The sequence below is a fragment of the Oncorhynchus mykiss genome, chromosome 7 (assembly GCF_013265735.2).
Source record: "Oncorhynchus mykiss isolate Arlee chromosome 7, USDA_OmykA_1.1, whole genome shotgun sequence".
NCBI lineage: Eukaryota > Metazoa > Chordata > Actinopteri > Salmoniformes > Salmonidae > Oncorhynchus > Oncorhynchus mykiss.
In genome coordinates, this window is record NC_048571.1 from 89726888 (window position 1) to 89754394 (window position 27507).

The 27507-nt window shown below is 46.2% G+C and overlaps 1 protein-coding gene across 1 annotated transcript in view; it reads right to left on the bottom strand.

Moving 5' to 3' along the window:
• The window catches only part of LOC110528697 (fibulin-2), a 127683-nt gene that overhangs the window by 27276 nt on the left and 72900 nt on the right, over positions 1-27507 (bottom strand). The window contains exons 6-7 of the mRNA XM_036984360.1: positions 19742-19934; positions 5051-5185 (exon numbers count right to left, since the gene is read on the bottom strand). Coding sequence (XP_036840255.1) covers positions 5051-5185; positions 19742-19934 — 328 coding nt within the window. The remainder of the gene's footprint in view (positions 1-5050; positions 5186-19741; positions 19935-27507) is intronic.

Here is a 27507-nt window from a genome sequence, read left to right on the forward strand (position 1 = left end):
CACCTCTACGCAGACAACACCATTCTGTATACTTCTGGCCCTTCCTTGGACACTGTGCTATCTAACCTCCAAATGAGCTTCAATGCCATACAACACTCCTTCCGTGGCCTCCAACTGCTCTTAAACGCTAGTAAAACCAAATGCATGCTTTTCAACCGTTTGCTGCCTGCACCCGCACACCCGATTAGCATCACCACCCTGGATGGTTCCAACCTAGAATATGTGGACATATATAAGTACCTAGGTGTCTGGCTAGACTGTAAACTCTCCTTCCAGACTCATATCAAACATCTCCAATCTAAAATCAAATCTAGAGTCGGCTTTCTATTTCGCAACAAAGCCTCCTTCACTCACGCCGCCAAACTTACCCTAGTAAAACTGACTATCCTACCGATTCTCGACTTCGGCGATGTCATCTACAAAATAGCTTCCAATACTCTACTCAGCAAACTGGATGCAGTTTATTTAGTGCCATCCGTTTTGTTACTAAAGCACCTTATACCACCCACCACTGTAGGTAGACTATATTACATGGATTTATTGTGATGGTGTAGGTAGACTATATTACATGGATTTATTGTGACGGTGTAGGTAGACTATATTACATGGATTTATTGTGATGGTGTAGACTATATTACATGGATTTATTGTGATGGTGTAGACTTTATTACATGGATTTATTGTGATGGTGTAGAAAGACTATATTACATGGATTTATTGTGATGGTGTAGACAATATTACATGGATTTATTGTGATGGTGTAGACTATATTACATGGATTTATTGTGATGGTGTAGACTATATTACATGGATTTATTGTGATGGTGTAGACAATATTACATGGATTTATTGTGATGGTGTAGACTATATTACATGGATTTATTGTGATGGTGTAGACTATATTACATGGATTTATTGTGATGGTGTAGGTAAACTATATTACATGGATTTATTGTGATGGTGTAGACTATATTAAATGGATTTATTGTGATGGTGTAGGTAGACTATATTACCTGGATTTATTGTGATGGTGTAGGTAGACTATATTACATGGATTCATTGTGATGGTGTAGGTAGACTATATTACATGGATTTATTGTGATGGTGTAGGTAGACTATATTACATGGATTTATTGTGATGGTGTAGGTAGACTATATTACATGGATTTATTGTGATGGTGTAGGTAGACTATATTACATGGATTCATTGTGATGGTGTAGGTAGACTATAGTACATGGATTTATTGTGATGGTGTAGGTAGACTATATTACATGGATTCATTGTGATGGTGTAGGTAGACTATAGTACATGGATTTATTGTGATGGTGTAGGTAGACTATATTACATGGATTTATTGTGATGGTGTAGGTAGACTATATTACATGGATTTATTGTGATGGTGTAGGTAGACTATATTACATGGATTCATTGTGATGGTGTAGGTAGACTATAGTACATGGATTTATTGTGATGGTGTAGGTAGACTATATTACGTGGATTTATTGTGATGGTGTAGGTAGACTATATTACATGGATTTATTGTGATGGTGTAGGTAGACTATATTGAATTGATTTATTGTGATGGTGTAGACTATATTACATGGATTTATTGTGATGGTGTAGGTAGACTATATTACATGGATTTATTGTGATGGTGTAGGTAGACTATATTACATGGATTTATTGTGATGGTGTAGGTAGACTACATTACATGGATTTATTGTGATGATGTAGGTAGACTATATTACATGGATTTATTGTGATGGTGTAGACTATATTACATGGATTTATTGTGACGGTGTAGGTAGACTATATTACATGGATTTATTGTGATGGTGTAGACTATATTACATGGATTCATTGTGATGGTGTAGGTAGACTATATTACATGGATTTATTGTGATGGTGTAGGTAGACTATATTACATGGATTCATTGTGATGGTGTAGGTAGACTATAGTACATGGATTTATTGTGATGGTGTAGGTAGACTATATTACATGGATTTATTGTGATGGTGTAGGTAGACTATATTACATGGATTTATTGTGATGGTGTAGGTAGACTATATTACATGGATTTATTGTGATGGTGTAGACTATATTACATGGATTTATTGTGATGGTGTAGGTAGACTATATTACATGGATTTATTGTGACGGTGTAGGTAGACTATATTACATGGATTTATTGTGATGGTGTAGGTAGACTATATTACATGGATTTATTGTGATGGTGTAGGTAGACTATATTACATGGATTTATTGTGATGGTGTAGGTTGACTACATTACATGGATTTATTGTGATGATGTAGGTAGACTATATTACATGGATTTATTGTGATGGTGTAGACTGCTTGACAATCACACAATGTCATTACCGCCACAGCCCTAGGAGGGAGGGAGCGAGTTAGAGGATGGAGTTAACAGGGAGGGAGGAGAGAACAGGGCCAGAGGGAAGGAAGAAGGGAGAGGAGTTTGAGGACTCTAGGGTGATTTAAAAACTTCCAAATCTGAACATTTTAAAACCTCCCAGGCTAACTGATGACATGACTCAGAATACATCTGTGCTGTTCCTCTCAGCGGACAGTCCAGAAGAATGAGAGAAAGGATAAGAAAAGAGGAGAGAGAGACATGAAGAAAGAGGGAGGAGAGAAAAAGAGAGGAAGGAGAAGAGACAGTGAGGGAGTGAAAGATAGAAAGAGAGAGAGGAGAGATGAGAGGGTGGAAAGAGAGTTTAGCCTGCGGTCTTAATCACAGCTACACATAGCCCAAAGGCCACCAGTTGTTTTCATCTTCCCGTCCAAATACATTGTATGCAACAAGGGCAAAACATTCATATCCCTCGTAGACCGTTCGTACCTAAAACATTCACCATTCAAGCTGCATAAGCTCCGTTATTTAATGTTGAGAAAGTTAAAGAACAGGGAAAATGTGTACTTTATGAAACCCCATGTTCCACCACCAATCCTCCTGTCCTTATGAAACCCCATGTTCCACCACCAATCCTCCTGTCCTTATGAAACCCCATGTTCCACCACCAATCCTCCTGTCCTTATGAAACCCCATGTTCCACCACCAATCCTCCTGTCCTTATGAAACCCCATGTTCCACCACCAATCCTCCTGTCCTTATGAAACCCCATGTTCCACCACCAATCCTCCTGTCCTTATGAAACCCCATGTTCCACCACCAATCCTCCTGTCCTTATGAAACCCCATGTTCCACCACCAATCCTCCTGTCCTTATGAAACCCCATGTTCCACCACCAATCCTCCTGTCCTTATGAAACCCCATGTTCCACCACCAATCCTCCTGTCCTTATGAAACTCCATGTTCCACCACCAATCCTCCTGTCCTTATGAAACCCCATGTTCCACCACCAATCCTCCTGTCCTTATGAAACTCCATGTGTGTGTGGGGGGGGTAAGTAAAGTAATAAAATAGTAAAAATACATTTGAAAATAAGAGTAGGAAGGCTATATACAGTAGAGAGGCTATATACAGTAGCGAGGCCATAAAGTAGCGAGGCTATATACAGACACCGGTTAGTCAGGCTGATTGAGGTAGTATATACATGTAGATATGGTTAAAGTGACTGTGCATATATGATGAACAGAGAGCAGCAGTTACGTAAAAGGAGGGGTTGGTGGGTGGTGGGACACAATGCAGATATCCCGGTTGGCCAATGTGCGGAAGCACTGGTTGGTCGGGCCAATTTAGGTAGTCTGTACATGAATGTATAGAATGTATAGCTACAGAGAGTAGCAGCAGCGTAAATGAGGGGGGAGGCACACAATGCAAATAGTCCGGGTAGCCATTTGATTACCTGTTCAGGAGTCTTATGGCTTAGGGGGTAACAAACTGTTGAGAAGCCTTTTTGTCCTAGACTTGGCACTCCGGTACCACTTGCCATGCGGTAGTAGAGAGAACAGTCTATGACTGGGGTGGCTGGGGTCTTTTACAATGTTTATGGCCTTCCTCTGACACCGCCTGGTGTAGAGGTCCTGGATGGCAGGACATAGTGGTGGAACAGGGTGTTTCATAAAGTAAAAATGTCCCCAGTTATTTTCACTGCAGATGCCAGTGGAACCATACAACAACCCTAATTAGGTGGGGCTTGTGAAGCAAAAGTCCCCACTTTAAATCTTCATCATACCTCTTCTTCCTCTTCTGCACGCTAGTGATCTTACACTGTTTCAGCTAGAAACACTGTTCAAACGTTACAATATGCAAACTGGTCTAGATTGAGTTGCTTATATAAAACATGTATTTTTTTTTAAACGATTCAACTTTTTGTCCATCTTCATTCACTCTAATGTGACTATTTTCAACATCCTAAAACTCCCCGTTGTGACGTCATCACTTCCAAATTCCATCCACTGTAAATGCAACAATGCAACTTTTGACATAAATCAGCTACTTTGACCACTTTGACAAAAACTTACACAAAGAGTTAAAGGTTGTGACATTTTCCTCTATTTCTCTGCTATTCAAATCTGGAATAATAACAGAATGATCTGGTACCAATCAAACATTACAGCTGTTTAAGTGACCTCAACATTTTCTGTAACTTTTTATAAACAACTGAACTTTTCATCACTTTCAGAACAAGTTAGACAAAAACTTAGTGGGTATATATATATATATGTATATATATATAGGACATGTATTGACTTAGTGGGTAGGACATGTATTGCGTAAATCTACAACCCAGCTGTTTTAGTAACCACATCAACAACTTGTCATCTACAATTTCACACTGCCATGTTGCCCACTTTCCCAGCACTTTAGACACTAACTTACAGGGTATGACGTTGAGGGGTGTTTTTAGTGATTAAATATGTGATCTAACCGTCCCACAATCCAAAATATTAATGTTGATACTGTAGTCTAGCAAAGAAATCCGAATATTTTACTAAATTAAACTTTGACTATATATATATGTTTTTTATTGAACCTTTATTTAACTATATTTAACTTATAAGCTTAAGTGAAACAAACCAATTTTACTTCATAATCATAATGATGATGATGTTGACCAACTCACCCTCACAGACTTGGTTCCTGAGCTGGAAGCCTGCAGGACAAGTGACGGTCCTCTCACACACAAACGATCCCACGGTGTTCACACAGCGCTCACTGGCCTGGCAACTGTGCGTGCTGGTCACACACTCATTCACATCTGTTAGGGGTTAGAGAGGGAGAGAGAGAGAGGGTGAGGGACAGGGAGAGTATGGGAGAGAGAGAGAGAGAAAATAAGAGAAAATGTAGAAAGAGAGAAAGGGAGAGAAAGAGAGAATGGGAGCGAGAGAGAAAATCAGGATGACAAATATAAATTATATTTGGACACAGTTCTATTAGAACACACCAAAAACTACACATACTGTATCTAGGACTAAATATCAGCAACACAGGTAGCTTTCACATGGTTGTGAATGAGCTGAGAGACAAAGCAAGAAGAGCATTCTATGCCATTAAAAGGAACATCAAAATTGAAATTCCAATTAGAATCTGGCTCAAAATGTTCCAATCAGTTCTAGAACCAGTTGCTCTATATGGCAGTGAAGTACGGGGTCCACTGTCTAATAATGAATTTACCAAATGGGACAAACATCCAATCGAAATACTGCATACAGAGGTTTGCAAGACTGTATTGCAAGTGCAAAGAAAAACTCCAAATAACGCATGTAGAGCAGAAGGGGGCCAATACCCTCCTCATTCTAATAGAAAAAAGAGACATCAAATTTTACAACCATCTAAAAATAAGTGATCCCAAAACATTCCATCACACAGCTCTACAATGTCAAGAGATGAAACAAGAGAAGAGTCCCCTTAGCCAGCTGGTTCTGAGGCTCAGTTCACTAACCCAAACCAACCCCATAGAGCCTCAGGACAACACTAAGCCACCTGGTTCTGAGGCTCAGTTCACCAACCCAAACCAACCCCATAGAGCCTCAGGACAGCACTCAGCCAGCTGGTTCTGAGGCTCAGTTCACCAACCCAAAACAGCCCCATAAAGCCTCAGGACAGCAGTCAGCCAGCTGGTTCTGAGGCTCAGTTCACTAACCCAAACCAACCCCATAGAGCCTCAGGACAGCAGTCAGCCAGCTGGTTCTGAGGCTCAGTTCACCAACCCAAACCAACCCCATAGAGCCTCAGGACAGCACTCAGCCAGCTGGTTCTGAGGCTCAGTTCACCAACCCAAACCAACCCCATAGAGCCTCAGGACAGCACTCAGAAAATCTGGCCCAACCAAATCATCACAAAACAAAAATAAAAATATATCACCTATTGGAAAGACACCACAACACATCTAAGTAAACTTCAATGTTATTTGTCTCTAAACAGACAGTACAGGGTGGCAGACTATCTGACCACTGTGACTGATAGAAAACTGAGGAACACATTGACTAGGTAAAGACTCAGTGAGCACAGACTGGCTATAGAGACCGGTCGTCACAGACCAACCTGGCTGCCCAGAGAGCACAGTCTGACTATAGAGACCGGTCGTCACAGACAAACCTGGCTGCCCAGAGAGGACAGTCTGGCTATAGAGACCGGTCGTCACAGACAAACCTGGCTGCCCAGAGAGCACAGTCTGGCTGTAGAGACCGGTCGTCACAGACCAACCTGGCTGCCCAGAGAGCACAGTCTGACTATAGAGACCGGTCGTCACAGACAAACCTGGCTGCCCAGAGAGGACAGTCTGGCTATAGAGACCGGTCGTCACAGACAAACCTGGCTGCCCAGAGAGGACAGTCTGGCTATAGAGACCGGTCGTCACAGACAAACCTGGCTGCCCAGAGAGGACAGTCTGGCTATAGAGACCGGTCGTCACAGACAAACCTGGCTGCCCAGAGAAGACAGGCTGTGCTCACTCTGCTCCAGGGGAGAGGAAGAGACCGAGCTGCATTTCCTATTATTACTGTGACAAATACTCAGACCTAAGAGAATATGTCTTTCCCAAAATTATAATTCAATACAAAGAATTTGAAACTATAAAAGATGAAGAAAAAAATCTAATATTTATTGGGTGAAAAGCCAAAATGTGCAGTTTTGGCAGTGTCCTCCTGCCACAACCTGAGGGACAGCCAGTGAAAAGTGCAAAGTAATGTCAATAATATTTCCCATCTTGTTTTGTCTTTCATACCACGTCATGTGTCTTCTCAGTCATGTTGACACTGGTCTACTACCAGGTCATGTGTCTTCTCAGTCATGTTGACACTGGTCTACTACCACGTCATGTGTCTTCTCAGTCGCGTTGACACTGGTCTACAACCAGGTCATGTGTCTTCTCAGTCATGTTGACACTGGTCTACTACCAGGTCATGTGTCTTCTCAGTCATGTTGACACTGGTCTACTACCAAGTCATGTGTCTTCTCAGTCATGTTGACACTGGTCTACTACCAGGTCATGTGTCTTCTCAGTCATGTTGACACTGGTCCACTACCAGGTCATGTGTCGTCTCAGTCATGTTGACACTGGTCCACTACCAGGTCATGTGTCGTCTCAGTCATGTTGACACTGGTCCACTACCAGGTCTTGTGTCTTCTCAGTCACGTTGACACTGGTCTACAACCAGGTCATGTGTCTTCTCAGTCATGTTGACACTGGTCCACTACCAGGTCATGTGTCTTCTCAGTCATGTTGACGCTGGTCCACTACCAGGTCATGTGTCTTCTCAGTCATGTTGACACTGGTCCACTACCAGGTCATGTGTCTTCTCAGTCATGTTGACACTGGTCCACTACCAGGTCATGTGTCTTCTCAGTCAGGTTGACACTGGTCCACTACCAGGTCATGTGTCTTCTCAGTCAGGATGACGCTGGTCTACTACCACGTCATGTGTCTTCTCAGTCAGGATGACGCTGGTCTACTACCAGGTCATGTGTCTTCTCAGTCAGGATGACGCTGGTCTACTACCAGGTCATGTGTCTTCTCAGTCAGGATGACGCTGGTCTACTACCACGTCATGTGTCTTCTCAGTCAGGATGACGCTGGTCTACTACCACGTCATGTGTCTTCTCAGTCAGGATGACGCTGGTCTACTACCAGGTCATGTGTCTTCTCAGTCAGGATGACGCTGGTCTACTACCACGTCATGTGTCTTCTCAGTCAGGATGACGCTGGTCTACTACCACGTCATGTGTCTTCTCAGTCAGGATGACGCTGGTCTACTACCACGTCATGTGTCTTCTCAGTCAGGATGACGCTGGTCTACTACCAGGTCATGTGTCTTCTCAGTCAGGATGACGCTGGTCTACTACCAGGTCATGTGTCTTCTCAGTCAGGATGACGCTGGTCTACTACCACGTCATGTGTCTTCTCAGTCAGGATGACGCTGGTCTACTACCACGTCATGTGTCTTCTCAGTCAGGATGACGCTGGTCTACTACCAGGTCATGTGTCTTCTCAGTCAGGATGACGCTGGTCTACTACCAGGTCATGTGTCTTCTCAGTCAGGATGACGCTGGTCTACTACCACGTCATGTGTCTTCTCAGTCAGGATGACGCTGGTCTACTACCACGTCATGTGTCTTCTCAGTCAGGATGACGCTGGTCTACTACCAGGTCATGTGTCTTCTCAGTCAGGATGACGCTGGTCTACTACCAGGTCATGTGTCTTCTCAGTCAGGATGACGCTGGTCTACTACCACGTCATGTGTCTTCTCAGTCAGGATGACGCTGGTCTACTACCACGTCATGTGTCTTCTCAGTCAGGATGACGCTGGTCTACTACCACGTCATGTGTCTTCTCAGTCAGGATGACGCTGGTCTACTACCACGTCATGTGTCTTCTCAGTCAGGATGACGCTGGTCTACTACCACGCCATGTGTCTTCTCAGTCAGGATGACGCTGGTCTACTACCAGGTCATGTGTCTTCTCAGTCAGGATGACGCTGGTCTACTACCACGTCATGTGTCTTCTCAGTCAGGATGACGCTGGTCTACTACCACGTCATGTGTCTTCTCAGTCAGGATGACGCTGGTCTACTACCACGTCATGTGTCTTCTCAGTCAGGATGACGCTGGTCTACTACCAGGTCATGTGTCTTCTCAGTCAGGATGACGCTGGTCTACTACCAGGTCATGTGTCTTCTCAGTCAGGATGACGCTGGTCTACTACCACGTCATGTGTCTTCTCAGTCAGGATGACGCTGGTCTACTACCACGTCATGTGTCTTCTCAGTCAGGATGACGCTGGTCTACTACCAGGTCATGTGTCTTCTCAGTCAGGATGACGCTGGTCTACTACCAGGTCATGTGTCTTCTCAGTCAGGATGACGCTGGTCTACTACCACGTCATGTGTCTTCTCAGTCAGGATGACGCTGGTCTACTACCACGTCATGTGTCTTCTCAGTCAGGATGACGCTGGTCTACTACCAGGTCATGTGTCTTCTCAGTCAGGATGACGCTGGTCTACTACCAGGTCATGTGTCTTCTCAGTCAGGATGACGCTGGTCTACTACCACGTCATGTGTCTTCTCAGTCAGGATGACGCTGGTCTACTACCACGTCATGTGTCTTCTCAGTCAGGAAGACGCTGGTCTACTACCACGTCATGTGTCTTCTCAGTCAGGATGACGCTGGTCTACTACCACGTCATGTGTCTTCTCAGTCAGGATGACGCTGGTCTACTACCACGTCATGTGTCTTCTCAGTCAGGATGACGCTGGTCTACTACCACGTCATGTGTCTTCTCAGTCAGGATGACGCTGGTCTACTACCACGTCATGTGTCTTCTCAGTCAGGATGACGGTGGTCTACTACCACGTCATGTGTCTTCTCAGTCAGGATGACGCTGGTCTACTACCACGTCATGTGTCTTCTCAGTCAGGATGACGCTGGTCCACTACCACGTCATGTGTCTTCTCAGTCAGGATGACGCTGGTCTACTACCACGTCATGTGTCTTCTCAGTCAGGATGACGCTGGTCTACTACCAGGTCATGTGTCTTCTCAGTCAGGATGACGCTGGTCTACTACCACGTCATGTGTCTTCTCAGTCAGGATGACGCTGGTCTACTACCACGCCATGTGTCTTCTCAGTCAGGATGACGCTGGTCTACTACCACGCCATGTGTCTTCTCAGTCAGGATGACGCTGGTCTACTACCACGCCATGTGTCTTCTCAGTCAGGATGACGCTGGTCTACTACCACGCCATGTGTCTTCTCAGTCAGGATGACGCTGGTCTACTACCAGGTCATGTGTCTTCTCAGTCAGGATGACGCTGGTCTACTACCACGCCATGTGTCTTCTCAGTCAGGATGACGCTGGTCTACTACCAGGTCATGTGTCTTCTCAGTCAGGATGACGCTGGTCTACTACCAGGTCATGTGTCTTCTCAGTCAGGATGACGCTGGTCTACTACCAGGTCATGTGTCTTCTCAGTCAGGATGACGCTGGTCTACTACCACGTCATGTGTCTTCTCAGTCAGGATGACGCTGGTCTACTACCACGTCATGTGTCTTCTCAGTCAGGATGACGCTGGTCTACTACCACGTCATGTGTCTTCTCAGTCAGGATGACGCTGGTCTACTACCACGCCATGTGTCTTCTCAGTCAGGATGACGCTGGTCTACTACCACGTCATGTGTCTTCTCAGTCAGGATGACGCTGGTCTACTACCACGTCATGTGTCTTCTCAGTCAGGATGACGCTGGTCTACTACCACGTCATGTGTCTTCTCAGTCAGGATGACGCTGGTCTACTACCACGTCATGTGTCTTCTCAGTCAGGATGACGCTGGTCTACTACCACGTCATGTGTCTTCTCAGTCAGGATGACGCTGGTCTACTACCACGTCATGTGTCTTCTCAGTCAGGATGACGCTGGTCTACTACCACGTCATGTGTCTTCTCAGTCAGGATGACGCTGGTCTACTACCACGTCATGTGTCTTCTCAGTCAGGATGACGCTGGTCTACTACCATTGCTTTAATGTATTGTTGTTCTGATTAATATTGTTGTTAAAGTTGTTGTTAATGGTAATCCCATGTCCACTACTACTATTATTATTCCTGTTGGTCCCACCATTTATTCATATATAAATATATATATATATATATATTATATTTAAATATATATTTTTATTTTATTGTTCGATATGTATACTTTGACAATGTAAGTAATAATGAACTTGTCAAAAGTCAATTGAATTGAGAGAGAAGGGGAGCGAGAGAGAGAGAGAAAGAGAGAAAGAGAGAACGAGAGAGAGAGAGAGAGAGAGAGAGAAAGGGAGCGAGAGAGAGAGAGAAAGAGAGAACGAGAGAGAGAGAGAGAGAGCGAGTGAGAGAGAAAGAGAGTGAGAGAGAGAGAGAGAGAGACAGAGAGAGAGAGAAAGGGAGCGAGAGAGAGAGAGAGAGAGAGAGAGAGAGAGAGAAGGGAGTGAGAGGGGAGGGAGAGAGATTGTGTGTGATTCTCTGGGTTAGGTGGTGATGGTGGTAAAAAATGTCCTGACACACACACTCTGTCACCATGATGAAGCACTGTGAGCCAGCAGCAGTCAGCAGCAGAGGAAAATCCATAGTGACACACCAGGCCTGGGAACAAAGCACAATGCTGCCATTCATCCACTGGAGTTGGTTGGGTGGGTGGTTAGCTAGCTGGGTGGGTGGTTAGCTAACTGGGTGGGTGGGTGGTTGCTAGCTGGGTGGGTGGTTAGCTAGCTGGGTGGGTGTTTAGCTAGCTGGGTGGGTGGTTAGCTTGCTGGGTGAGTGGTTAGCTAGCAGTGTTGGTGGGCGGTTAGCTAGCTGGGTGGGTGGGCGGTTAGCTAGCAGTGTAGGTGGGTGGTTAGCTAGCTGGGTGGGTGGTTAGCTAGCAGTGTGGGTGGGTGGTTAGCTAGCTGGGTGGGTGGGTGGTTAGCTAGCTGGGTGGGTGGGTGGTTAGATAGCTGGGTGGGTGGTTAGCTAGCTGTGTGGGTGAGTGGTTAGCTAGCAGTGTGGGTGAGTGGGTGGTTAGCTAGCTGGGTGGGTGGGTGGTTAGATAGCTGGGTGGGTGGGTGGTTAGCAAGGTGGATGGGTGGTTAGCTAGCTGGGTGGATGGTTAGCTAACTGGGTGGTGGTTAGCTAGCTTTGAGGGTGGGTGGGTGGTTAGCTAGCAGTGTGGGTGGGTGGTTAGCTAGCTTTGAGGGTGGGTGGGTGGTTAGCTAGCAGTGTATACTGTGTCATGCATTAGAATGACACATTTCCTGAACAAATTCAGTGATATAGTGTGCCACTTACTACATGGTCACAAGGTATAATGTAGACCACACTTTTTGAGTGAGTGGTTGGGTGGTTAGCTGGGCAGGTGGTTAGCTAGCTGCGTGGTTGGGTGGTTAGCTGGGCAGGTGGGTGGTTAGCTAGCTGGGTGGGATGATGTCCTCTGTTGTCTGATGATGTCCTCTGTTGTCTGATGATGTCCTCGGTTCTTTGATGATGCCCTCTGTTCTCTGATGATGCCCTCTGTTCTCTGATGATGCCCTCTGTTCTCTGATGATGCCCTCTGTTCTCTGATGATGCCCTCTGTTCTCTGATGATGCCCTCTGTTCTCTGATGATGCCCTCTGTTCTCTGATGATGTCCTTGGTTCTCTACAAATCCTAATCTTCTGTTAACCTCCAACACACAAACTCAGATACTCAGCTAGTCTAAAGAAAGCCAGTTTTACTGCTTCTTTAATCGGGACAACAGTTTTCAGCTGTGCTAACATAATTGCAAAATGGTTTTCTAATGATCAATTAGCCTTTTAAAATTATAAACTTGGATTAGCTAACACAATGTGCCATTGGAAGACAGGAGTGATGGTTGAAGATAATGGGCCTCTGTACGCCCATGTAGATATTCCAGCTACAATAGTCATTTACAACATTAACAATGTCTCCACTGTATTTCTGATCAATTTTATGTTATTTTAATGGACATAAATGTGCATTTCTTTCAAAAACAAGGAAATTCTAAGTGACCCCAAACTTTTGAACAACCGGGATTGGAAGTGATGCAGACTATGTGGATGACTCACCACTATACCCGTCAGCTACTACAGCAACACCCAACAAAGAGCTGCAGTTAGTTTCAGAGTGGGCGGCAAGGAATAAGTTAGTCCTAAATATTTCCAAAACAAATCATTCACTAAACCCCAACTAAATTTTGTAATAAATAATGTGGAAATTGAGCAAGTTGAGATGAATAAACTGCTTGGAGTAACACTAGATTGTAAACTGTCATGGTCAAAACGTATTGATGCAGTAGTAGCTAAGATGGGGAGAAGTCTGTCTATAATAAAGCAATGCTCTGCCTTCTTAATAACAACACTATCAACATGGCAGGTCATACAAGAGTTTTGTCGCATCTTGACCACTGTTCAGTCGTGTGGTCAGTGCCACAAAGAGGAACTTCAGAAAATTACAACTGCTCAAGTCCAGAACAGACTATGGGAGGCTCACAGTACTACATAGAGCCATGACTACATGGAACTCTATTCCACAGTACTACATAGAGCCATGACTACATGGAACTCTATTCCACAGTACTACATAGAGCCATGACTACATGGAACTCTATTCCACAGTACTACATAGAGCCATGACTACATGGAACTCTATTCCACAGTACTACATAGAGCCATGACTACATGGAACTCTATTCCACAGTACTACATAGAGCCATGACTACATGGAACTCTATTCCACAGTACTACATAGAGCCATGACTACATGGAACTCTATTCCACAGTACTACATAGAGCCATGACTACATGGAACTCTATTCCACAGTACTACATAGAGCCATGACTAGATGGAACTCTATTCCACAGTACTACAGAGTCATGACTACATGGAACTCTATTCCACAGTACTACATAGAGCCATGACTACATGGAACTCTATTCCACAGTACTACATAGAGCAATGAGTACATGGAACTCTATTCCACAGTACTACATAGGCCTCTCTCATCTTTTTAAGTGGGAGAACTTACACAATTGGTGGCTGACTAAATACTTTTTTGCCCCACTGTAGAAGCAGGGACTGTGAAGAGACACACACACACACAGGTACAGACATGCACAAACAAGCAGTAGCACACACACAGGTACAGACATACGCAAACAGGCACTAGCACTCACACAGGTACAGACATACACAAACAGGCACTAGCACACACACACGTACAATGTAATATTGTTGTATGGTGGTATTATACATGTTGTATTGTAGATATGTAGTGGTGTAATAATGTTATATGATGTACTGTTTAATATTTAGTTTTATATGTAATATAATGTAACTGCCTTAATGTGTTTGGACCCCAGGAAGAGTATCTTCTGCCTTGGCAGGAACTAATGGGATCCATAATAAACCCCAGGAAGAGTAGCTGCTGCCTTGACATGAACTAATGGGGATCCATAATAAACCCCAGGAAGAGTAGCTGCTGCCTTGACATGAACTAATGGGGATCCATAATAAACCCCAGGAAGAGTAGTTGCTGCCTTGGCAGGAACTAATGGGATCCATAATAAACCCCATGAAGAGTAGCTGCTGCCTCGACAGGAACTAATGGGATCCATAATAAACCCCAGGAAGAGTAGCTGCTGCAGGAACTAATGTGGATCCATAATAAACCACAGGAAGAGTAGTTGCTGCCTTGGCAGGAACTAATGGGATCCATAATAAACCCCATGAAGAGTAGCTGCTGCCTTGGCAGGAACGAATGAGGATCCATAATAAACCCCAGGAAGAGTAGCTGCTGCCTTGGCAGGAACTAATGGGGATCCATAATAAACCCCAGGAAGAGTAGCTGCTGCCTTGACAGGAACTAATGGGATCCATAATAAACCCCATGAAGAGTAGCTGCTGCCTTGACAGGAACTAATGGGATCCATAATAAACCCCAGGAAGAGTAGCTGCTGCAGGAACTAATGTGGATCCATAATAAACCACAGGAAGAGTAGTTGCTGCCTTGGCAGGAACTAATGGGATCCATAATAAACCCCATGAAGAGTAGCTGCTGCCTTGACAGGAACTAATAGGGATCCATAATAAACCACAGGAAGAGTAGCTGCTGCCTTGGCAGGAACTAATGGGATCCATAATAAACCCCAGGAAGAGTAGCTGCTGCCTCGACAGGAACTAATGGGATCCATAATAAACCCCAGGAAGAGTAGCTGCTGCCTTGGCAGGAACTAATGGGATCCATAATAAACCCCAGGAAGAGTAGCTGCTGCCTTGACAGGAACTAATGGGGATCCATAATAAACCCCAGGAAGAGTAGCTGCTGCCTCGACAGGAACTAATGGGGATCCATAATAAACCCCAGGAAGAGTAGCTGCTGCCTCGACAGGAACTAATGGGATCCATAATAAACCCCAGGAAGAGTAGCTGCTGCCTTGGCAGGAACTAATGGGATCCATAATAAACCCCAGGAAGAGTAGCTGCTGCCTTGGCAGGAACTAATGGGATCCATAATAAACCCCAGGAAGAGTAGCTGCTGCCTTGGCAGGAACTAATGAGGATCCATAATAAACCCCAGGAAGAGTAGCTGCTGCCTTGGCAGGAACTAATGGGATCCATAATAAACCCCAGGAAGAGTAGCTGCTGCCTTGACAGGAACTAATGGGGATCCATAATAAACCCCAGGAAGAGTAGCTGCTGCCTCGACAGGAACTATAGGGGATCCATAATAAACCCCAGGAAGAGTAGCTGCTGCCTCGACAGGAACTAATGGGATCCATAATAAACCCCAGGAAGAGTAGCTGCTGCCTTGGCAGGAACTAATGGGATCCATAATAAACCCCAGGAAGAGTAGCTGCTGCCTCGACAGGAACTATAGGGGATCCATAAAAAACCCCAGGAAGAGTAGCTGCTGCCTTGGCAGGAACTAATGGGGATCCATAATAAACCCCAGGAAGAGTAGCTGCTGCCTCGACAGGAACTAATGGGATCCATAATAAACCCCAGGAAGAGTAGCTGCTGCCTTGACAGGAACTAATGGGATCCATAATAAACCCCAGGAAGAGTAGCTGCTGTCTTGACAGGAACTAATGGGGATCCATAATAAACCCCAGGAAGAGTAGCTGCTGCCTTGGCAGGAACTAATGGGGATCCATAATAAACCCCAGGAAGAGTAGCTGATGCCTTGACAGGAACTAATGGGGATCCATAATAAACCCCAGGAAGAGTAGCTGCTGCCTCGACAGGAACTAATGGGATCCATAATAAACCCCAGGAAGAGTAGCTGCTGCCTTGGCAGGAACTAATGGGGATCCATAATAAACCCCAGGAAGAGTAGCTGATGCCTTGACAGGAACTAATGGGGATCCATAATAAACCCCAGGAAGAGTAGCTGTTGCCTTGGCAGGAACTAATGGGATCCATAATAAACCCCAGGAAGAGTAGCTGCTGCCTCGACAGGAACTAATGGGATCCATAATAAACCCCAGGAAGAGTAGCTGCTGTGTCACGTTCTGACCTCTATTTCCTTTGTTTTGTATGTAGTTTGTATGGTCAGGGCGTGAGTTGGGTGGGCAGTCTATGTTTGTTTTTCTATGATTTGGGTATTTCTATGTTTCGGCCTAGTATGGTTCTCAATCAGAGGCAGGTGTCATTAGTTGTCTCTGATTGAGAATCATACTTAGGTAGCCTGGGTGTCACTGTGTGTTTGTGGGTGATTGTTCCTGTCTTTGTGTAGTGTTCACCAGATAGGCTGTATTAGGTTTCACGTTCCGTTTGTTGTTTTCGTATTCATTTAGTTATTTCATGTATCGTCATTCATTCATTAAAGAACATGAGTAACCACCACGCTGCATTTCGGTCCTCTCTTTCAACAAACGAAGAACGCCGTTACAGAATCACCCACCACAACAGGACCAAGCGGTGTGGTAATGGGCAACGGAGAAAGCAGCAGCAGGAGCAGCGCGAGGAGGTATGGACATGGGAGGAAGAATTAGACGGAAGAGGACCCTGGGCTCAGCCAGGAGAATATCGCCGTCCCAAAGAAGAACTGGAGGCGGCGAAAGCGGAGAGGCGCTGGTATGAGGAGGCAGCGCGGCGTCGTGGATGGAAGCCCGGGAGTCAGCCCCAAAAATTTCTTGGGGGGTGGCTAACAGGGAGTATGGCTACGCCAGGTAGGAGACCTGAGCCAACTTCCTGTGGTTACCGGGGGGCTGGAGAGACCGGGCAGGCACCGTGTTATGCTGTGGAGCGCACGGTGTCCCCAGTGCGGGTGCACAGCCCGGTGCGGTACATTCCAGCTCTGCGTATCGGCCGGGCTAGAGTGGGCATCGAGCCAAGTGCCATGAAGCCGGCTCTACGCATCTGGTCTCCAGTGCGTCTCCTTGGGCCGGCTTACATGGCACCAGCCTTGCGCACGGTGTCCCCGGTTCGCCTGCATAGCCCAGTGCGGGCTATTCCACCTCGCCGCACTGGCAGGGCGACCGGGACCATTCAACCGGGTAAGGTTGGGCAGGCTCGGTGCTCAAGAGCTCCAGTGCGCCTGCACGGCCCGGTCTATCCGTCACCACCTCCACGCACCAGCCCTCCAGTGGCAGCTCCCCGTACCATGCTGTCTCTCCGGCCCATCCTTGCAGGGGCTCTCTCCTCTCCAGCGCTGCCGGAGTCTCCCGCCTCTCCGGCGCTACCAGAGCCTTCCTCCTCTCCAGCGCTGCCGGAGTCTCCCGCCTGTTCGGCGTTAGGAGAGCTACTCAGCCCAGCGTTGCCGGAGCTTCCCGTCTGCCCAGCGCCACCAGCGCCGCCCGTCTGCCCAGCGCCGCCCGTCTGCCCAGCGCCGCCAGTGCCGCCCGTCTGCCCAGCGCCGCCAGTGCCGCCCGTCTGCCCAGCGCCGCCAGTGCCGCCCGTCTGCCCAGCGCCGCCAGTGCCGCCCGTCTGCCCAGCGCCGCCAGTGCCGCCCGTCAGCCAGGAGCCGCCAATGCCGCCCGTCAGCCAGGAGCCGCCAGTGCCGCCCGTCAGCCAGGGGCCGCCAGTGCCGCCAGTCAGCCAGGGGCCGCCAGTGCCGCCAGTCAGCCAGGGGCCGCCAGTGCCGCCAGTCAGCCAGGGGCCGCCAGTGCCGCCAGTCAGCCCAGCGCCAGCGCCGCCAGTCAACCAGGGGCCGCCAGTGCCGCCAGTCAGCCAGGGGCCGCCAGTCAGCCAGGGGCCGCCAGTGCCGCCCGTCTGCCAGGAGCCGCCAGTGCCGCCCGTCTGCCAGGGGCCGCCAGTGCCGCCCGTCAGCCAGGGGCCGCCAGTGCCGCCCGTCAGCCAGGGGCCGCCAGTCAGCCAGGGGCCGCCAGTCAGCCAGGGGCCGCCAGTGCCGCCAGTCAGCCAGGGGCCGCCAGTGCCGCCAGTCAGCCAGGGGCTGCCCGAGCAGCTGCCCCTCTGTCCCGAGCAGCTGCCGCCCCTCTGTCCCGAGCAGCTGCCGCCCCTCTGTCCCGAGCAGCTGCCGCCCCTCTGTCCCGAGCAGCTGCCGCCCCTCTGTCCCGAGCAGCTGCCGTCCCTCTGTCCCGAGCAGCTGCCGCCCCTCTGTCCCGAGCTGCTATCGCCCCTCTGTCCCAAGCTGCTGCCGCCCCTCTGTCCCGAGCAGTTGTCCCTCTGTCCCGAGCAGCTGCTTCACCTCTGTCCCGAGCTGCCCCTCTGTCCCAAGCAGCCCCTCTGTCCAGTTGGGTCATTGAGAAGGGTGGCCATGGTGAGAAAGCCACGGAGGCGGACAATAAGGCGGACTAAGACAATGGTGAAGTGGGGTCCGCGTCCCGCGCCAGAGCCGCCACCGCGGACAGACGCCCACCCAGACCCTCCCCTATAGGTCAAGGTTTTGCGGCCGGAGTCCGCACCTTTGGGGGGGGGTACTGTCACGTTCTGACCTCTATTTCCTTTGTTTTGTATGTAGTTTGTATGGTCAGGGCGTGAGTTGGGTGGGCAGTCTATGTTTGTTTTTCTATGATTTGGGTATTTCTATGTTTCGGCCTAGTATGGTTCTCAATCAGAGGCAGGTGTCATTAGTTGTCTCTGATTGAGAATCATACTTAGGTAGCCTGGGTGTCACTGTGTGTTTGTGGGTGATTGTTCCTGTCTTTGTGTAGTGTTCACCAGATAGGCTGTATTAGGTTTCACGTTCCGTTTGTTGTTTTCGTATTCATTTAGTTATTTCATGTATCGTCATTCATTCATTAAAGAACATGAGTAACCACCACGCTGCATTTCGGTCCTCTCTTTCAACAAACGAAGAACGCCGTTACATGCTGCCTTGGCAGGAACTTATGGGATCCATAATAAACCCCAGTAAGCCTAGTGTGAGGTGATTTACCTTTCTCAGAAAGGGCAGTAGGTCTGGAGTGAGGACATTTACCTGTCTCAGACAGGGCAGTAGGTTTGGTGTGAGGTGATTTACCTGTCCCAGACAGGGCAGTAGGTCTGGAGTGAGGACATTTACCTGTCTCAGACAGGGCAGTAGGTCTGGTGTGAGGTGATTTACCTTTCTCAGACAGGGCAGTAGGTCTGGTGTGAGGAGATTTACCTTTCTCAGACAGGGCTGTCATTCTGGTGTGAGGAGATTTACCTGTCTCAGTCAGGGCAGTAATTCTGGTGTGAGGTGATTTACCTTTCTCAGACAGGGCAGTAATTCTGGTGTGAGGAGATTTACCTGTCTCAGACAGGGCAGTAGGTCTGGTGTGAGGTGATTTACCTTTCTCAGACAGGGCAGTAATTCTGGTGTGAGGAGATTTACCTGTCTCAGACAGGGCAGTAGGTCTGGTGTGAGGAGATTTACCTTTCTCAGACAGGGTAGTAGGTCTGGGCCTCTCCTTCCTCCTCTGTGTTTGGTTAGGGTTAGGGCTGAGCCCCTCCACTTCACAGCAGGTGAGCAGGACATGACCACAGGGGTTCCCCAGGTACTGGTGGGCATCACACCCTCTACCTTCAGCATGTAGAGCCAGACCCAGCACACAACAACTGCAGCACACCTGGAGAGGAGAGGACACACACACACACACACACACACGTCACAGTGGTACATTCACTTCCCTCTCATCCTCCCTCCTTGCCTCCCTCCCTCCCTCTCCCCTCTCCTTCATCCACTCTCCTCCCCTTTCATTCCTCTCCTCCCCTCTCCCACCTCCCTCCCTCTCTCTCTCCTTCCTCTCCTCTCCCTCCTCCCCTCTCCTCTCTTCTCCCTTCCTCCCCTCTCATTCATCTCCTCTCCTCTCCCTCTCATTCCTCTCCTTCCCTCATCTCTCCTCTCCTAACCTCTCATCCCCTCTCCTCCACACTCATCCCTCACACCCCACTCTCATTCCTCTCCCTGCCCCTGCCATCTCTCCCTGCCCCTGCCATCTCTCTGCCCCTGCCATCTCTCCCTGCCCCTGCCATCTCTCTGCCGCTGCCATCTCTCTCTGCTCCTGCCATCTCTCTCTGCCCCTGCCATCTCTCTCTGCCCCTGCCATCTCTCCCTGCGCCTGCCATCTCTCTCTGCCCTGCCATCTCTCTCTGCCCCTCCCATCTCTCCCTGCCCCTGCCATCTCTCTGCCCCTGCCATCTCTCCCTGCCCCTGCCATCTCTCTGCCGCTGCCATCTCTCTCTGCCCCTGCCATCTCTCTCTGCCCCTGCCACCTCTCTCTGCCATCTCTCTCTGCCCCTCAGCCTTATTAAACATGAGTCAGAGCTGATAATAAAATACTAAACCTGTCTGTTCAGGTCTCTGTTTATAGAGCAGTATCAGCCAAGATGTAAACCTGTCTGTTCAGGTCTCTGTTTATAGAGCAGTATCAGCCAAGATATAAACCTGTCTGTTCAGGTCTCTGTTTACAGAGCAGTATCAGCCAAGATATAAACTTGTCTGTTCAGGTCTCTGTTTACAGAGCAGTATCAGCCAAGATATAAACTTGTCTGTTCAGGTCTCTGTTTACAGAGCAGTATCAGCCAAGATATAAACCTGTCTGTTCAGGTCTCTGTTTACAGAGCAGTATCAGCCAAGATATAAACCTGTCTGTTCAGGTCTCTGTTTACAGAGCAGTATCAGCCAAGATATAAACCTGTCTGTTCAGGTCTCTGTTTACAGAGCAGTATCAGCCAAGATATAAACCTGTCTGTTCAGGTATCTGTTTATAGAGCAGTATCAGCCAAGATATAAACCTGTCTGTTCAGGTCTCTGTTTATAGAGCAGTATCAGCCAAGATATAAACCTGTCTGTTCAGGTCTCTGTTTACAGAGCAGTATCAGCCAAGATATAAACCTGTCTGTTCAGGTCTCTGTTTACAGAGCAGTATCAGCCAAGATATAAACCTGTCTGTTCAGGTCTCTGTTTATAGAGCAGTATCAGCCAAGATATAAACCTGTCTGTTCAGGTCTCTGTTTACAGAGCAGTATCAGCCAAGATATAAACCTGTCTGTTCAGGTCTCTGTTTACAGAGCAGTATCAGCCAAGATATAAACCTGTCTGTCCAGGTCTCTGTTTACAGAGCAGTATCAGCCAAGATATAAACCTGTCTGTTCAGGTCTCTGTTTACAGAGCAGTATCAGCCAAGATATAAACCTGTCTGTTCAGGTCTCTGTTTACAGAGCAGTATCAGCCAAGATATAAACCTGTCTGTTCAGGTCTCTGTTTACAGAGCAGTATCAGCCAAGATATAAACCTGTCTGTTCAGGTCTCTGTTTACAGAGCAGTATCAGCCAAGATATAAACCTGTCTGTTCAGGTCTCTGTTTACAGAGCAGTATCAGCCAAGATATAAACCTGTCTGTTCAGGTCTCTGTTTACAGAGCAGTATCAGCCAAGATATAAACCTGTCTGTTCAGGTCTCTGTTTATAGAGCAGTATCAGCCAAGATATAAACCTGTCTGTTCAGGTCTCTGTTTACAGAGCAGTATCAGCCAAGATATAAACCTGTCTGTTCAGGTCTCTGTTTATAGAGCAGTATCAGCCAAGATATAAACCTGTCTGTTCAGGTCTCTGTTTACAGAGCAGTATCAGCCAAGATATAAACCTGTCTGTTCAGGTCTCTGTTTATAGAGCAGTATCAGCCAAGATATAAACCTGTCTGTTCAGGTCTCTGTTTACAGAGCAGTATCAGCCAAGATATAAACCTGTCTGTTCAGGTCTCTGTTTACAGAGCAGTATCAGCCAAGATATAAACCTGTCTGTTCAGGTCTCTGTTTACAGAGCAGTATCAGACAAGATATAAACCTGTCTGTTCAGGTCTCTGTTTATAGAGCAGTATCAGCCAAGATATAAACCTGTCTGTTCAGGTCTCTGTTTACAGAGCAGTATCAGCCAAGATATAAACCTGTCTGTTCAGGTCTCTGTTTATAGAGCAGTATCAGCCAAGATATAAACCTGTCTGTTCAGGTCTCTGTTTACAGAGCAGTATCAGCCAAGATATAAACCTGTCTGTTCAGGTCTCTGTTTATAGAGCAGTATCAGCCAAGATATAAACCTGTCTGTTCAGGTCTCTGTTTACAGAGCAGTATCAGCCAAGATATAAACCTGTCTGTTCAGGTCTCTGTTTACAGAGCAGTATCAGCCAAGATATAAACCTGTCTGTTCAGGTCTCTGTTTACAGAGCAGTATCAGACAAGATATAAACCTGTCTGTTCAGGTCTCTGTTTATAGAGCAGTATCAGCCAAGATATAAACCTGTCTGTTCAGGTCTCTGTTTACAGAGCAGTATCAGCCAAGATATAAACCTGTCTGTTCAGGTCTCTGTTTATAGAGCAGTATCAGCCAAGATATAAACCTGTCTGTTCAGGTCTCTGTTTACAGAGCAGTATCAGCCAAGATATAAACCTGTCTGTTCAGGTCTCTGTTTATAGAGCAGTATCAGCCAAGATATAAACCTGTCTGTTCAGGTCTCTGTTTATAGAGCAGTATCAGCCAAGATATAAACCTGTCTGTTCAGGTCTCTGTTTACAGAGCAGTATCAGCCAAGATATAAACCTGTCTGTTCAGGTCTCTGTTTACAGAGCAGTATCAGCCAAGATATAAACCTGTCTGTTCAGGTCTCTGTTTACAGAGCAGTATCAGCCAAGATATAAACCTGTCTGTTCAGGTCTCTGTTTACAGAGCAGTATCAGCCAAGATATAAACCTGTCTGTTCAGGTCTCTGTTTATAGAGCAGTATCAGCCAAGATATAAACCTGTCTGTTCAGGTCTCTGTTTATAGAGCAGTATCAGCCAAGATATAAACCTGTCTGTTCAGGTCTCTGTTTACAGAGCAGTATCAGCCAAGATATAAACCTGTCTGTTCAGGTCTCTGTTTATAGAGCAGTATCAGCCAAGATATAAACCTGTCTGTTCAGGTCTCTGTTTACAGAGCAGTATCAGCCAAGATATAAACCTGTCTGTTCAGGTCTCTGTTTACAGAGCAGTATCAGCCAAGATATAAACCTGTCTGTTCAGGTCTCTGTTTATAGAGCAGTATCAGCCAAGATATAAACCTGTCTGTTCAGGTCTCTGTTTACAGAGCAGTATCAGCCAAGATATAAACCTGTCTGTTCAGGTCTCTGTTTACAGAGCAGTATCAGCCAAGATATAAACCTGTCTGTTCAGGTCTCTGTTTACAGAGCAGTATCAGCCAAGATATAAACCTGTCTGTTCAGGTCTCTGTTTACAGAGCAGTATCAGCCAAGATATAAACCTGTCTGTTCAGGTCTCTGTTTACAGAGCAGTATCAGCCAAGATATAAACCTGTCTGTTCAGGTCTCTGTTTACAGAGCAGTATCAGCCAAGATATAAACCTGTCTGTTCAGGTCTCTGTTTATAGAGCAGTATCAGCCAAGATATAAACCTGTCTGTTCAGGTCTCTGTTTACAGAGCAGTATCAGCCAAGATATAAACCTGTCTGTTCAGGTCTCTGTTTACAGAGCAGTATCAGCCAAGATATAAACCTGTCTGTTCAGGTCTCTGTTTATAGAGCAGTATCAGACAAGATATAAACCTGTCTGTTCAGGTCTCTGTTTATAGAGCAGTATCAGCCAAGATATAAACCTGTCTGTTCAGGTCTCTGTTTACAGAGCAGTATCAGCCAAGATATAAACTTGTCTGTTCAGGTCTCTGTTTACAGAGCAGTATCAGCCAAGATATAAACCTGTCTGTTCAGGTCTCTGTTTACAGAGCAGTATCAGCCAAGATATAAACCTGTCTGTTCAGGTCTCTGTTTACAGAGCAGTATCAGCCAAGATATAAACCTGTCTGTTCAGGTCTCTGTTTATAGAGCAGTATCAGCCAAGATATAAACCTGTCTGTTCAGGTCTCTGTTTATAGAGCAGTATCAGCCAAGATATAAACCTGTCTGTTCAGGTCTCTGTTTATAGAGCAGTATCAGCCAAGATATAAACCTGTCTGTTCAGGTCTCTGTTTATAGAGCAGTATCAGCCAAGATATAAACCTGTCTGTTCAGGTCTCTGTTTATAGAGCAGTATCAGCCAAGATATGAACCTGTCTGTTCAGGTCTCTGTTTACAGAGCAGTATCAGCCAAGATATGAACCTGTCTGTTCAGGTCTCTGTTTATAGAGCAGTATCAGCCAAGATATAAACCTGTCTGTTCAGGTCTCTGTTTACAGAGCAGTATCAGCCAAGATATAAACCTGTCTGTTCAGGTCTCTGTTTACAGAGCAGTATCAGCCAAGATATAAACCTGTCTGTTCAGGTCTCTGTTTATAGAGCAGTATCAGCCAAGATATGAACCTGTCTGTTCAGGTCTCTGTTTACAGAGCAGTATCAGCCAAGATATGAACCTGTCTGTTCAGGTCTCTGTTTATAGAGCAGTATCAGCCAAGATATAAACCTGTCTGTTCAGGTCTCTGTTTACAGAGCAGTATCAGCCAAGATATAAACCTGTCTGTTCAGGTCTCTGTTTACAGAGCAGTATCAGCCAAGATATAAACCTGTCTGTTCAGGTCTCTGTTTATAGAGCAGTATCAGCCAAGATATGAACCTGTCTGTTCAGGTCTCTGTTTACAGAGCAGTATCAGCCAAGATATGAACCTGTCTGTTCAGGTCTCTGTTTATAGAGCAGTATCAGCCAAGATATAAACCTGTCTGTTCAGGTCTCTGTTTACAGAGCAGTATCAGCCAAGATATAAACCTGTCTGTTCAGGTCTCTGTTTATAGAGCAGTATCAGCCAAGATATAAACCTGTCTGTTCAGGTCTCTGTTTACAGAGCAGTATCAGCCAAGATATAAACCTGTCTGTTCAGGTCTCTGTTTACAGAGCAGTATCAGCCAAGATATAAACCTGTCTGTTCAGGTCTCTGTTTACAGAGCAGTATCAGCCAAGATATAAACCTGTCTGTTCAGGTCTCTGTTTACAGAGCAGTATCAGACAAGATATAAACCTGTCTGTTCAGGTCTCTGTTTATAGAGCAGTATCAGCCAAGATATAAACCTGTCTGTTCAGGTCTCTGTTTACAGAGCAGTATCAGCCAAGATATAAACCTGTCTGTTCAGGTCTCTGTTTACAGAGCAGTATCAGCCAAGATATAAACCTGTCTGTTCAGGTCTCTGTTTACAGAGCAGTATCAGCCAAGATATAAACCTGTCTGTTCAGGTCTCTGTTTACAGAGCAGTATCAGCCAAGATATAAACTTGTCTGTTCAGGTCTCTGTTTACAGAGCAGTATCAGCCAAGATATAAACCTGTCTGTTCAGGTCTCTGTTTACAGAGCAGTATCAGCCAAGATATAAACCTGTCTGTTCAGGTCTCTGTTTACAGAGCAGTATCAGCCAAGATATAAACCTGTCTGTTCAGGTCTCTGTTTACAGAGCAGTATCAGCCAAGATATGAACCTGTCTGTTCAGGTCTCTGTTTATAGAGCAGTATCAGCCAAGATATAAACCTGTCTGTTCAGGTCTCTGTTTATAGAGCAGTATCAGCCAAGATATAAACCTGTCTGTTCAGGTCTCTGTTTACAGAGCAGTATCAGCCAAGATATAAACCTGTCTGTTCAGGTCTCTGTTTACAGAGCAGTATCAGCTAAGATATAAACCTGTCTGTTCAGGTCTCTGTTTACAGAGCAGTATCAGCCAAGATATAAACCTGTCTGTTCAGGTCTCTGTTTACAGAGCAGTATCAGCCAAGATATAAACCTGTCTGTTCAGGTCTCTGTTTACAGAGCAGTATCAGCCAAGATATAAACCTGTCTGTTCAGGTCTCTGTTTACAGAGCAGTATCAGCCAAGATATAAACCTGTCTGTTCAGGTCTCTGTTTATAGAGCAGTATCAGCCAAGATATAAACCTGTCTGTTCAGGTCTCTGTTTACAGAGCAGTATCAGCCAAGATATAAACCTGTCTGTTCAGGTCTCTGTTTATAGAGCAGTATCAGCCAAGATATAAACCTGTCTGTTCAGGTCTCTGTTTATAGAGCAGTATCAGCCAAGATATAAACCTGTCTGTTCAGGTCTCTGTTTACAGAGCAGTATCAGCCAAGATATAAACCTGTCTGTTCAGGTCTCTGTTTACAGAGCAGTATCAGCCAAGATATAAACCTGTCTGTTCAGGTCTCTGTTTACAGAGCAGTATCAGCCAAGATATAAACCTGTCTGTTCAGGTCTCTGTTTACAGAGCAGTATCAGCCAAGATATAAACCTGTCTGTTCAGGTCTCTGTTTACAGAGCAGTATCAGCCAAGATATAAACCTGTCTGTTCAGGTCTCTGTTTACAGAGCAGTATCAGCCAAGATATAAACCTGTCTGTTCAGGTCTCTGTTTATAGAGCAGTATCAGCCAAGATATAAACCTGTCTGTTCAGGTCTCTGTTTATAGAGCAGTATCAGCCAAGATATAAACCTGTCTGTTCAGGTCTCTGTTTACAGAGCAGTATCAGCCAAGATATAAACCTGTCTGTTCAGGTCTCTGTTTACAGAGCAGTATCAGCCAAGATATAAACCTGTCTGTTCAGGTCTCTGTTTACAGAGCAGTATCAGCCAAGATATAAACCTGTCTGTTCAGGTCTCTGTTTATAGAGCAGTATCAGCCAAGATTATGTTGGAAAGTATTCAGAACCCTTGACTTTTTCCAGATTTTGTTACATTACAGCGTTATTATAAAATTGATTAAATCGTTTTTTCCCTCATCAATCTACACACAAAACCACATAATGACAAAGAAAATACAGATTTGTAGAAGTTTTTGAAAATGTATTACAAATAAAAAAAATTGAGATATGACATTTACTTTACTTAAGTATTCAGACCCTTTACCCAGTACTTTGTTGAAGCACCTTTGGCAGCAATTACAGCCTCGAGTCTTCTTGGGTATGACGCAACAAGCTCGGCACACCTGTATTTGGGGAGTTTCTCCCATTCTTCTCTGCAGATCCTCTCAAGCTCTGTCAGGTTGGATGGGGAGCGTTGCTACACAGATATTTTGAGGTCTCTCCAAGTCCGGGATCTGGCTGGGCCACTAAAGGACATTCAGAGACTTGTCCCGAAGCCACTTCTACATTGTCTTGACTTTGTGCTTAGGGTCGTTGTTCTGTCAGAAGGTGAACCTTCTCCCCAGTTTGAGGTCCTGGGTACTCTGGAGCAGGTTTTCATCAAGGA